Here is a 13757-nt window from a genome sequence, read left to right on the forward strand (position 1 = left end):
GTCCCTGATCTGGGAGTTCAAAGGACGAGAGAGAGAGAGAGAGATCATTTTAACACTGAGATTGCCGAAGCCAGTAGAAAATTAACTCTTCTTGTGGTCTGATTTGAATGCACATTTACTTGCTATGGATTGAATGTTTTGAATTTAATTGCATTTTGAGACTTTATGATGATTTTGAGTAGCCATCACTGATTATGAAATGCAAACTCTGTAAAAGGTAATATTGATGAAGCTTTAACTTACTTGCTGTTCCTGCAGACTGTGACTGCCCCATTGTCAATTCAACTAGTCAGATCTTATGTCTTATTTGAATTTGAATCACAATCTGAAAAGAAAGAATGTTTAATTTGAGACCAATGAATCATTTAAAATTCAACCTTACAGTTACATTTCAGTCTCAGGTACAGAATGATGCTGTTCTTAAGATAAAAAGCAGTAGTCTGCTCCTAACTTAAAAATTATTCTAAATCTCACATTGAAGAGATTCTGACACAATCTGTCAGGAAGCCATTTTATGGTCAAAAGTTTGCACTCCTCTTTAAGAAGCCATTTTGTAAAACAGTCATATCTGACATGCGAGCTGTGCGAGGTTGCCTTATAACCTCTCCCACTTCGTTTCGACTGATATCTTTTGTACTCATACTACCAGCAGACAAAGGCAGAATGACGGTCATCCTGGACAAAGCAGACTACATCCAAAAAGCGCATACTATGGGTCTGAGTGGGATGTCTGGTTTGTGCACTTTAGGTAATCCATAGACACCATCACACAAACTGGCTAAAGATCTACAGCAAAAACTGAAACACCTGATCAGCGGATCCAGACACTCTATACAATCAACACAAGAATTCTTGGACATCCTCAGAAATATACACATAGACAAGGAAGAAACCATGGTCTCAATCGATGTAACAGCACTGTTCACCTCTATCGACAAAACCCTAGCCAGAGAAACAATAGCCAACCTGCTGGACGTACAGAACAGACAACAGGACGTTGAACCTATCAACAAAGACTGCACACTCAAACTACTGGACCTGTGCCTCAAGACACACTTCACATTCAACAACCAAATATATGAACAAATCAACGGCACACCCATGGGATCACCCATCTCTGGACTCATAGCAGAAGCGGTAATGCAAAGATTAGAACAAACAGTCTTACCGCAAATTCAACCCAAACTCTGGGTCAGATATGTGGATGACACCTTTGTAATAATTAAAAACACAGAAATAGAGAACACACACCAGATCATCAACGCCACACTCACAGGATTCCGATTCACTAGAGAGGAAGAAAAGGACAACCAACTCCCATTCCTAGACGTGATGGTACAGAGAACACCTAACGGAGAATTCAACACAAAGGTATACAAGAAAGCCACACACACAGACCAAGTCCTAAACTACGAAAGCAACCACTCCAACACACACAAAAGAAGTTGCATCAAGACACTGTTCAAAAGGGCTACAACACACTGCAGTACACCAGAACTGCAAAAAGCGGAAGAAGAACACCTATGCAATGTATTCGCCAAAAACAGATACCCGCACAATTTCATCAACAGATGCCTAAGGGAAAGACAACGGAATGAGGACATGCCGCAACCCAAAGGACTAGCCACACTACCGTATATCAAGAGCATTTCCGAACTGACAGCCAGACTACTGCAACCACTAGGACTCATAACAGCACACAAACCAACAGCCACTCTCAGACAACAACTCACCAGAACGAAGGACCCAATACACAGCATGAGCAAAATCAATGTACAAAATCCCATGCAAGGACTGCCCAAAACACTACATAGGACAAACAGGAAGACAGCTAACGATCTGCATCCATGAACGCCAACGAGCCACGAAACGACACGACCAGCTATCCTTAGTAGCCACACATGCAGATGACAAGCAACATGGGACAACGCTACTATTATAGGACAAGCCAAACAGAGAACAGCCAGGGAATTCCTCGAGGCTTGGCACTCATCCACAGATTCAATCAACAAGCACATCGACCTGGACCCAATATACCGACCACTGCAACGGACAGCTGGAACTGACAACCGGAAGTGGCAGATTCAAACCACTATAAATGCCGGAGGAAACATCACAGAAGCGCTTCACAGGAGGCTCCCAAGCACTGAGGATGTCACCTAGACAGGGGAGGAAACGTCTGCAACACAAATTCCCAGCTCGGCGAACAGAACCACAACAATGAGCACCCGAGCTACAAATCTTCTCACAGACTTTGAACTGATACCTTTTTATGATAGGGACTTATCTCACCAACAGGCACCTGACTTCTCTTTCTTACGAATTATTGCCATTCCAATGTTGTCTGTCTAATTAAGAACATATAGTGCTTTTGTAAAATTTTGTATAAAGTAAGCCTGTTTGTGACAGGAGAGAGTAGCCTGCGAGGGCTCTTAAAGGAAGAGCTGGTATCCTACTCAAGGTTTTAGAACCTTACTAACCTGGCTTATAGGTATCAGTTAGGAGAAAGTGAGGACTGCAGATGCTGGGGATTAGAGCTTAAAAATGTGTTGCTGGAAAAGTGCAGCAAGTCAAGCAGCATCCAAGGAGAAGGAGAGTCGACGTTTCGGGCATAAGTCCTTCTTCATTCCTGAAGAAGGGCTTATGCCCGAAATGGCAATTCTGGGACGAACCAAGAGAGGCTTACAGGTCAAGTCCATTCGGGATGCCCTGGGCCGTCTCAAATCAGTACTTTAACATAAGGGCAGGAGATACATGGGAATGCCATGGCCTGCAAGTTCTCCTCCAAGCCACTCAGCATCCTGACTTGTAAATATATCACTGTTCTTTCACTCTCACAGAGTAGAAATCCTGGAATTCCGTCCCTAGTGGTATTGTGGGTCTACCTATTGCACGTGGACTATTGCAATTGAAGAAGGCAGCTCACCACCACCTTCCAAAGGGCAGTTAGGACAAGTAAATGCTGGCCAGCTAGTGATGCCCATGTCCCAAATGCAAATGAGAACAAAAGGAAAAACATCAGAGATACCAATGCTTCAAGTCTGAAGTAAAAGCAGATTAAACTGGAAAGCATTCGGCAGATCAGACAGCATCTGCTCAGAGAGAAAAAAAGAATTAATGTTTCAGGTGGATGATCTTCACCCGCAAGTTGTCAAATAATGAGTATCTCTTAATCAATGTTCATGCTCATCTTGCACTTCTGTCAAGAGAATCATTTGTATATTTGTTTGACAAAGCACTTTTTGAATGTTGATAATTGAGCTTGTAGATAACAATTTATTTTATTCAGGTAGGAGAGCGTCTGGGCCGTTATGAGGTGGAAAAGCGCTGTGCAATTGAGAAGGAGGACTATGACCTGGCTAAACAGAAGAAACAGCAAATGGATGATTATAGGATGAAGGTTTATCAGCAACTCGAGCTACATAGCTTGCTGGACATGGGAATGGTCAGTGTGGATTAGTGCTATGATTTTTATATGAAAAATCTAATGTCTTTCAGGGAAGGGAATTTTCATCGTCACCTGGTCTGGCCTGCATGTGACTCCAGACCCAGCAATCTGGTTGACTCCTAACTGCCAATTAGGGTTGAGCAATAAATGCTGGCTTAGTTAACAATGCCCACATTCAGTGAATGAATAAAAAAAGCACCTGCCTACCCCCCCTAAACAAACAGTGATTTGCCTCCGATGAGCCAGATGTGAGTCTCCAATTTGCTGTTGGAGAGAGTTTATTTTACATTTCACTTGTAATAAAAATCACAAAGAAAATGGGTTCTGTTTAATATGTTCATGTAGCAATAGCCTGCTGGAGATACCTTGCACCTGGGGCTGCATTGGAAATGAGCAATGCTGCTTGTTGCAATTTCCTTCTGGCATTCTGATTGTGGAGCTCCAGTAATTGAATGTCAGCACTGCCTGTGACAAAGCTTAATCATTGTTTTTAAATTTGGGAAACATACTATTCAAAAAGTACTCCACACCCATTTTTCCTCTTTCCCTGAATAGTCTTAATACATGCTAAGTGGACAAAATTAACTTGCTGGTGCATCATCCATGTGGTAATATATCCTGACAATCCTACTCTGACTAAATTCAACACTTGTCATTGTGTAATTGTCAATAGATCACACTACATGATATTTGTAAGCAGGAGAATTGATTAATTGGTTTCAAGACTGTGAATTCAAGTTTATTCCAGAAGTTTAAGCATCTAGTCCAGGTTGACAGTGCAGTGCTGCATAATCTGTGGCTGTTCAAAGATTGCCTGCTACTATACATAAGAAAAGCATAGGAGTACTACATTGTGTTTTGGTCAATATTCATCCTTCCGCCACCATTACTGAGACTGATTTATTTGCTCAGTTCTTTTGATATATGCAAATTGGCGACTGTGTTTCCTAAGTGGCATGAGTAACTATTGTTCGAACTTGGCTCAGTTGACCTTAAAGGTACTTGGGGCATCCTGAGATTTTAAGTAAATGCTATATAAATGCAAGTTGTTCTGTTCTTTTCTGGGTGCACACACATGGTATGTCATATCTGCTGTCCATGTTAACTGAGTGCAGATTAGGAACTGAGCCCAGAAAATTGGAATAGTTGATATTCCAAGTTATTCCCATCTAAATTGGAAGCTAAATCTGTTGAGGTTAGAGAAGGCAACTTCAAGTTGTGTTATGTAATATTTAAAGACGTGTAGTTTAGCAAGTAATACATCAGTGACTGTATGTTAAATATAATTCTTTGCTTAAAAAGGCTGACGATTTTTGCTCTCCAGATCCGAAAACTTCCTGAGATTCCTCTTGAACCAGTGGATCATCCTAATAGAATTCAACAGCAGCAAATGGTATTGGGACCTAAATCTGCACCAACTGTGAAAACCCATCTGCAGGAGTCATCTGAAGAAAGCCTCAGGCCATATCAGACCCCTGGAAAGCCACAATGGTCTCCCATATCGCAGCAGTTTTCTTCTACTCCACCTGCTAGATTACCTTCTCGAAGGGTACGCATTTTCCTATAATAGCTTGGTCACTCCCTTAGGAAGGAAGGATTTAGACTAATGATAAAGGTCGATGTACTGGCTCATTCTAGAAAGGAGAATCTGTACATGAGTAGAACATCCCATTTGTACAAAAGCCATCGCCCTATATTTGGAGACTAATAATATTGAAAAAGATTAATATTGAACAAGATAAGAAATATCACAATTCGATTTTAATGATAGTGGGTATTTTCCCGACATTTTGACTTGGAAGTCAGTTGAATCAAGGAAGGGCTCAGTTTTTTCGTCTGTTGTTACTTCTGTCATCCACTATGACATGCGCAAATCAAATGTCACAATGTAATGTCAATTGTTCAATTCCGTACTTTAGTATATGTAAATGACAAAGGCTGCTTAGCAATTTTTAGTTTTTTTTTGATGAGGAGGTGAAAAGGGCCTTTGAAAATGTATTCAATAAAGGGCTACATAACAAATTAAAACACGGGGGTAACAGAGGAAATAGCAGAATGGATATCAAATTAGCTAACAGGTTTAAAAATGGACAGGGTATTCATACACTCCAAAACTACTACTGTTTTTAATATATTGAAGACTTGGAGTAATAGGATACAATTTTGCAACTTGCAGTTGACATGAAACTTGCTGTAGTAGCGTATGGTGATAAAAGTATGAAACTTCAAGAGAACTTAGGTTAGTGGAATGGGTGAATACATTACAAATGAAATTTAACACAGGAAAAAAATTGCCAGCTTACATCAAAACAGTGGGAAATGTGATCAACTGCTTTTTATGATACTATATTTTAAAGTGTGAGGAGCTCTGTAGGTCTAAGTGGAGGAAGTTTCTGGCTGATTGTTATAGCAGTTATGAAGGTGATCAGGAAGATCTCCCCTTCTAAACCTCTCACTTTGAGGTGTGGTGACCTTCAGGTTAAATTCAGACTGGTCATTTTTCTTTCATGAAGAAGCACTTCATGGTTTTCTGCCACCATGCCAACTTTAGTTTCACTCTTATACAGTAAACACCCAGCTCTGTCTGTTTTCTAACACTTATTTAAGTTTTAATTTTTAAGCAGCTTTGAACTGAGTGTCTATTGACTGACTGATGACTAGTTGGAAAATTCCTCCACCTGCAGAAGCACTAACACTTTTAAAGCAGTCTCTCAAAAGATGTAGCAGAAATGCAGCAAGATATGTGGTAATCTTTGAAGCTTCACCTTTACTGCTGTGTCATATTACATGGCCCAATTATTAGTTTGAAGAGGCAAACCGATAACCTACTTTCTGCCTTCTCCTAGTAATGCTTTAACTGGCTCTGTGCAGTCAGCATGACTTTGTGCATGGGAAATCATGTCTCTCAAATTTGATTGTTTTTTTTTTGAAGAATTGACCAAGAAGTTAAATGAGGCCATTACAGTAGATATTATCTACATGAATTTTAACAAGGCCTTCGATGATATGCCACATGATCGACTGGTTGGTTAGGTTAGATCACATGGGATCCAGCGAGGGCTAGCTAGTTGGACACAAAATTGGCTTGATCGTCGGACAGATGGTGGTGGTGGAAGTTTTTTTTTTAAACTGAAGGCCTGTGACCACACAGTTCAGTGCTGGATCCACGATTGTTAGTCATTTATTTGGATGAGTTTATAGGAGACATGGACAGTAAGTTTGGGAATGACACCAAAATTGATATTGTAGTGGACAGTAAAAGAGGTTATCCAAGAATACAACCGAGTTTTTATCAACTGGGCCAGTGGACCAAGGAATGGCAGATGGAGGTTAAAACAGAAATGCAAGGTTAATGAGTTTTGAAAAAATTTGTAGCTCAAGTTGAGATTCTGGGTGTAGGCTTGCTCACTGAGCTGCAAGGTTCATTTTCAGATGTTTTGTCACCATATTAGGTAATGTCAGCAGTGAGCCTGGGATCCCAAGGAAACCCAAACGCGCACATAAAAAGAGGGCCATGCCACCAGTGCTTCATCCAGAGGCTTGCTGATGATGTTACTTAGTATGGTGACGAAACGTCTGAAAACGAACCTTGTAGCTCAGCGAGCAAACCTACATCCAGAATAAATGCAACGTGTTGCATTTTGGTAAGACAAACTAGAGCAGGGCATGCACAGTAAATGGTAGGGCCATGGGAAGTTGTTAATCAGAGAGACCTGGAGTACAGTTACATAGTTCCTTGAAAGTGGCATTATAGCTAGACAGGGTGTTGAAGAAGGCATTTGGCATGCTTGCTTTCATCGGTCAGAGCATTGAGTACAGGAGTTGGGACAAAATGTTCCAGCTTTACAGTACATTGTTAAAGCCACATTTGGATTACTGCATGCAATTATGATTGCCTTGCTATAAGAAGGATATGATTCAACTGGATAGATTGCAGTGTAATGGATCAGACCAAGCCACCTAAAAATACATTAAGAAAGAAACCCGGACCCTAACTTTTTCTTGTTTAAAATACAAACACCAGGTGTTGCATTCCAGTTGCAATTCAATTGGCCAAACTATTTGATGTCAAGTGTTATGAAGTTGTGGGTGTACTCTACCTTTAGGAAAGTTAAAAACTAGCAGATCTACCAGACAGTACCAAGTATTCTAAACAAGATACAATATAACCTTTTGGTCCAGTAGTTAGTGTAGCTGGTTGCCTGGAGACAAAAACAAATTTGAATTAGGCCAATCAGTTTAAATTATATCCCAAAAAATACCAAGCTCCAAGCAAGTTTGAATTTAGTATATTGACAGTATTAAAAAACAATGATACAATCCGATGCTTTGGGTATAAGACCAGGAAAATGTGAACAGTTGAGAACTGCTAAGCTATCAGCATGTAAAATCTGTCCGAAACACAGCTCTCTTAAAGGTACCTTTATTGGTTAATGACCTGTGAAACAGTAATCCCAAAGAAGAAAAAAGTCTACAGCAGAAGATACAAAGAGAAAATTTGATAGTTGCCTGGTTTTGAATTCTGAATTTTTGGTCAACCTTACTCAGGGGTTTTATTGGACTAGTATTATAGAAGGGAAAGTAAAAGATAGGTTAGAGGAAGGAGTTGTAAATAGTTGTTAGTTAATTATTCTCTGTTATACTTTAAGAAATGAAGTTGTTAGTTTTTACTTTAAATAGTTCTTGGCCTCTCTAATTTTTACAGATTATTGCATGGGATAAAGCATTACTGTCTTGCTGGTTTAAATTATTGGAGTGTTTATCCCATGTCGTAACATAAGCAAACCATTTTTTTTCATACACTACAGTTAAGATACAACAAAAGAAATAAGAAATTGAAAAAAACTTAACTGTGTTGGAAAACGTAACAAAACAACAGCTTATTCATTAAAGGTTCCAATGTAGTAACATTCCCTAAACACACGCTTGCCAAAGGCAAATTCAGAAGAACAAATTCAAAAGAACATACAACTCCAGCATCAGGAAAAGCATCAAGATACCTCCAAGAAGTAGGTTGAGACGTACTGAGTCTTCCACCCAGCTTCGAGATCCAGCAAGTGCTGCAGCTGAAGCTAAACAAATCTTGGTTCTGTGGGAGCTTGCCCATCTTCTCAGGCTGTTTCTATTGTCCCAGCATTTTAGAAAAAAAACCCAAGGCCTCACCAGTTGTATAATTTTTATTGGCTTTCAATAGACAGCTCATCTCCTCTGCTTTAAAACCTCTTCAAAAACAAGGACAAAATACACCTCGTAAAGCCGTAGTAAGGTCACAGAAGATTTACAAGGATGTTACTGAAACTAGACAGCTTGAGTTAAGGGTAGGCTGGGACTTTGTCTCCTGGAGTGTAGAAGGCTGAAGGATGACCTTATAAAGATTTATAAAATCATGAGGGGTATAGATATGGTGAATAGCCAAGGTCTTTTCCCCAGAGTAGAGGAGTTCAAAACTAGAGGGAATAGGTTTCAGGTGAGGGAAAAAAGATTTCAAAGGGACCTGAGGGGAAATATTTTTATGCAGAGAGTGGTGCTTAAATAGAATGAGCTGCCAGAGGAAGTGGTAGAGGTGGATATAGTTTGAACATTTAAGAGTATTTGACCGTTACGTGGATTGAAAAGGTTTAGAGGGATATGGGCCAAATGCAGGTAAATGAGAATAGTTCAGTTTAGGAAACCTGGTTGGCATAGATGAGTTAGGCTGAAGGGCTTGTTTTCATGCTGTGTACCTCTGTGATACTGTGCCTATGAGATGTGAAAGAATTAGAGCTCGATTTTCTGCTCTCCACTGGAGACTTTGAGTCTTTTCCTTCTCTCACTCACTCACTCTCTCTCTCTCTCTCTCTCTCTCTCTCTCTCTCTCTCTCTCTCTCTCTCTCTCTCTCTCTCTCTCTCCTTGTTCCATTGGGCCAGCCTTCTGCCAATATATTTTAAACAGTTTGACTGACATAGTGAATTATTCTGCTGATTCAAGGCACAATAAGTTAATACGGGGGTCAACCCTGGTGTTCCCTGTAACTATTACAGTTTCTGTGTTTTCTTTTGGTAAGTTGAGGTTCAATATACTGTCTCACCACTCAGTCTTTAATTCTGTTCTAGCTGCTTATTCCAAGGAAATTCTTCTTCCCCTCTGCAGATTACTTTATTTAGCTAAAATAGGCAAACTGCAAAATTGCAATATTGATTCTCTGGCACCAAAGTTATACTGAAAGCAGTTAACTTAAATATATGTTCTGTTTAATTTTCAATTCTGTCATGTTAGGGAAGTTGGACTCAAATATATGGATTGGGACATCTGCATGGGAGACAGTGTCACAAACAAAATCTAAAGCTGTGTTTTTCATGAAGTGATTGGCAAATCTCTTTAGACAATCCACTTTATGTTTGAAACATTTTTACTGCCAAATGAGGAATAGTGACACGTGAGCTCTGAGTGCTAAATCCAATCCAGGAGACTGGGGCCAAATAATTAACCTGTCCCATACATATCCAATAAGGAAGGAGAACTGTATCCATGACCATGTTCTATAACTAAGCGGGAAACCTGTCTGAAGCTGACTGCCACAATTCTAACTTTTTTCTTTGTGGTCCTCCCTCAGGTTGATACCAGCTCACTTCCCTATGATGAGAGGCCACTCCCAGCTCAACGCAAACCTGCAGAATTATATGGCATACCACAGTTGGAGGTTAATGAGTCAACTGCAGTAAACCCGGACTCTTCACCTACACCAAGAAGTGGAATCACAGGAGAGCCAGAGCCACTGACTGAAAAAGCTTTCAGAGAGGCTAGTTTTGCCATTGACTTGTTTGGCGAGGCTCTGGTAAGCATGGACAATTGAGCTATTCCTACTTGTTCAGCTTAGTTTTGCATATAATATTGGCTGTTATCTGCAATTGATTTTAGACTTTGAGACTCATACCGTTAGGAAATTCCTGAGAGGAAACATTACCTCTCAGGAGTCTCAAGTGAGCATCAATTTTCAATTAATCTTCATTGCTAGTAATACGCAGTAAAAAATGTTTTCTTCTATCCATAATCTGAGCAGTTGTGCATTGTGTTAGACAAGGACAGATGGCATCAATATAGCACTTCTAAAATTTAGAGGAAAGTGATATGGTGGGTGTTCGAATGGCCAGAATAAGAGCAGCAGAGAGGTTGGGGGAGGACTTGTATGCCATTGTGATACTTCAGGGTTGATTGACAGAGGGATGAAAGATCAGTTTAATTTGGAGGTTTTAGGGTTCTCACTTATGTAACCAAAAACAATGCAATGTGGTTGTTTTAAAAGTATAAATTAACTGAGTCATCTCTTCATTAAAAGATATTATAGTACATTTGAAGCAGAAATTGGTGAAACACAGTCCTGAATCTCAATAGAGAATAATTAACCCAAAAATAATCTTAGATAAATATCTAGATGTAATTGAGACTAATCACATGTGCATCAAGACTATTTCAATAAAAAAGTTTAATCATGCTAATTAAATGTCATAAACGTGTAGCTGAAATGTGACCTGGATAGTTAAGGAAAGCTTGAGATGAATCTCACATATCAAATTGGAAGAAAAAAAATTGATATTTTTCAAGTGAAGAGAGGACTATGATGAGGTGGTGTACTGTTTACAAGATAGTTGCACATGAAGACCAAAAAAAGCCACAAAACTGGAATAGTTAGAAGCAATACTAGGTTTGATCCCCTGGTTTGATAGCAGTTGTAAATTAGGTTGTAAATTGTGCAAGAGTACAATTTGTTTAAGTACACTTTGGCTGCTGTTGATGGCCCACAGTGTCTCATGTCTTCAGTTGCTAAAAGAAATACCTCAAACTAGCTTGAGTTAAATGGTGTCACGTTAGAACAAGTATATATATTTGTCAATATAAAATAAATGATAGCAGAAAATGACAGAAGGCATACAGAGTTAGAAGAGGGATAGAAGTGACCAAAAATAATTTTGTGAAAATGAAGACCATGTTATCAACAATGTAACTCAAGCTTGCAACAGGAAACAATACTCATAAAATGTTCTTCTACTCTCTTTGTTGGGAGGCAATGATGTAATGGTATTATCAGTAGATTATTAATCCAAGAATTTGGTCATGTTGTGGGTATGAGGTTTCGAATCTTGCCATGGCAGAATTTGAATTCAATAAATATCTGAAATTGAGTCTTATGATGACCATGAAACCACTGTTGATTGTCGGAAATCTACTATCTTCACCTTGGTCTGGCTGACATGTGACTCAAGACCCACAACAATGTGGTTGACTTTGAAACTGCCCTCCGAAATGACCTAGTAAGCCACTCAGTTGTAACAATCACTACAAATTCTCAAAAAAAAAGAGACTGGTTGCACCACCTAGCATTGACCTTGGCATTGGAACCTCAGACAGCACCTTCCAATCTCTTCCATCTAGAAGGCCAAGAGCTGCAGAAAAACCAGGAGGATAGACAATGTTATGAACTTGGAAGCAGGAGGTCTTTGCAATATTAAATCTGTGAGGTTGGAAGCTTCAGTTGTGATAAAATAAGGCACCAGTAGGGCTCAGTTTGATTTTCCCTGCTGGGATGACTGTAAAGCAGCATAATTGGTTCTGTTGAAGTAATTTTGCGTTTTTAGTGTGTATTTCCAATTCTTAGTAAATTTGCAATTGGTTTCCCTTTTTATGTCTTATCAATAAACCATTATATTTTCACAATTCAGGTTGTAACTTTACATTTGCTCTTTTGATTCACTCCCTGAGGGAGTCTATTGGTTAATTTGTTGAGGTTCTGTACAAAGAAAAAAGTTAGGAGCTGTTCTATCTTTTGCTGTTGCCAGAGTCTACAGTGCTTCCCAGCCAAGAGCAAATATTGAAATAAATAAAAGCCAAAAATTGCAGATGCTGGAAATTCACAACAAATGTATAGTGCTTGAGAAACTAATGAGGCTGTCAGCATCTGTGGAGAGAAAAACAGAGTTAACATTTTTAGTCTGGTATGACTCAACTTCATAATTTATATTGAAAATGTAGTATTTTCATTGACATTTTAAAAATTGACACAGTTTGAATGCTAGTGTTCTCTGACCTCTGTCTAGATCTTGGCCCAGAGGTTGGCCCTGATTTATGACTTTTTAAATACTTTGCCCCTTGGTGCTTGTATGAATCTTGTTTAAAGCTGGAATCAGATATAACAGTATTACAGTTGAATGAAGGCAAATACAGAGGCATGAGGGATGAGCTGACCAGAATTGACAGAGAGAGGAGCCTAGCATGAAAGACAGTGGAACAGCAATGGCAGAAGTTTCTAGGAGTAATTCAGGCGAACACATCAAAATTCATCCCTAAGAAGAAGAAGCATACTGAAGGGAGCATGAAGAAACCATGGCTGATGAAGGACGTCAGAGACAGCATAAGAGGAAAAGAGAAAGCAAATATTACAGGACTAAGGGCAGTGGGAAGCCTACAAAAACCAAAAGAAGACAATGAGGAAAGAAATAAGGAGGGAGAAAATTAAAGATGAAGGTAACCTAGCCAATAATATAAAAGATTGCAAGAGTTTCTATAGATATATAAAAAGCAAAAGAGAGGCAAAAGTGGAAATTTAGCAACTGGAAAATGATGCTAGAGAAGTAATAATGGGGAACAGAGAAACGGCTGAGGAACTGAACAAGTACTTTGTGTCGGTTCAAGACGTGAGTAACATCCCAAAAATTCAAGAGTATAAAGGGCAGAGGTGAGTAAGATGACCATCACCAAGGAGAAGATACTGGAAAAACCGAAAAGACTGAAGGTGGTTAATTCACCGAGACCAAATGGACTACGCCACAGAGTTTTGAAAGCAATCGCTGAAGAGATCGTGGAGGCGTTAGTAGTAATCTTTCAGGAAATACTAAAATCAGGGAGGGTCTCAGAGGATGGAAAATCGCTAATGAGCACCCTCCCCAACCCAGTTTAAAAAGTGAATAAGGCAAAAGTCAGGAAATTACAGGCCAATTAGCCTGACCCTAGTCGTTGGTAAGATTTTGGAGTTCATTGTGAAGAATGAGTTTTCTGAACACTTTGAAATGCATGGTAAAATAAGGCAAAGTCAGGATGCTTCTATCAAGAGTAGGTTTTGCCTGACAAATCTGTTCGAATTCTTTGGGGAGGTACTGAGCGGTTAGACAAAGGAGAGCCACTTGGACTTCTCGAAGGCATTTGACGAGGTTTCTGAGTAAGATAAGGGCCCATGGTGTCAGAGGCAAGGTACCAGCATGGATAGAAGTTTGGATGAATGGCATAAAGCAGAGAGTGGGGATTAAAGGGTCCTTCTCAGCATCATAGCTAGTGACC

General features: G+C 39.6%; 1 protein-coding gene across 10 annotated transcripts in view; it reads left to right on the forward strand.

The window, feature by feature from the left end:
• cep104 (centrosomal protein 104) overlaps positions 1–13757 on the forward strand; it is a 198703-nt gene that overhangs the window by 37834 nt on the left and 147112 nt on the right. For all 10 annotated transcript variants that reach the window (XR_011962719.1, XM_072586743.1, XM_072586744.1 and 7 more), the window contains 3 exons: positions 3290–3445; positions 4773–4997; positions 10042–10263. Coding sequence is in view for 9 of the 10 variants with exons in the window: in XM_072586743.1 (XP_072442844.1) it covers positions 3290–3445; positions 4773–4997; positions 10042–10263 (603 nt within the window). In the remaining variant the exon portion in view is untranslated. The remainder of the gene's footprint in view (positions 1–3289; positions 3446–4772; positions 4998–10041; positions 10264–13757) is intronic.

The sequence above is a fragment of the Chiloscyllium punctatum genome, chromosome 16 (genome assembly GCF_047496795.1).
Source record: "Chiloscyllium punctatum isolate Juve2018m chromosome 16, sChiPun1.3, whole genome shotgun sequence".
NCBI lineage: Eukaryota > Metazoa > Chordata > Chondrichthyes > Orectolobiformes > Hemiscylliidae > Chiloscyllium > Chiloscyllium punctatum.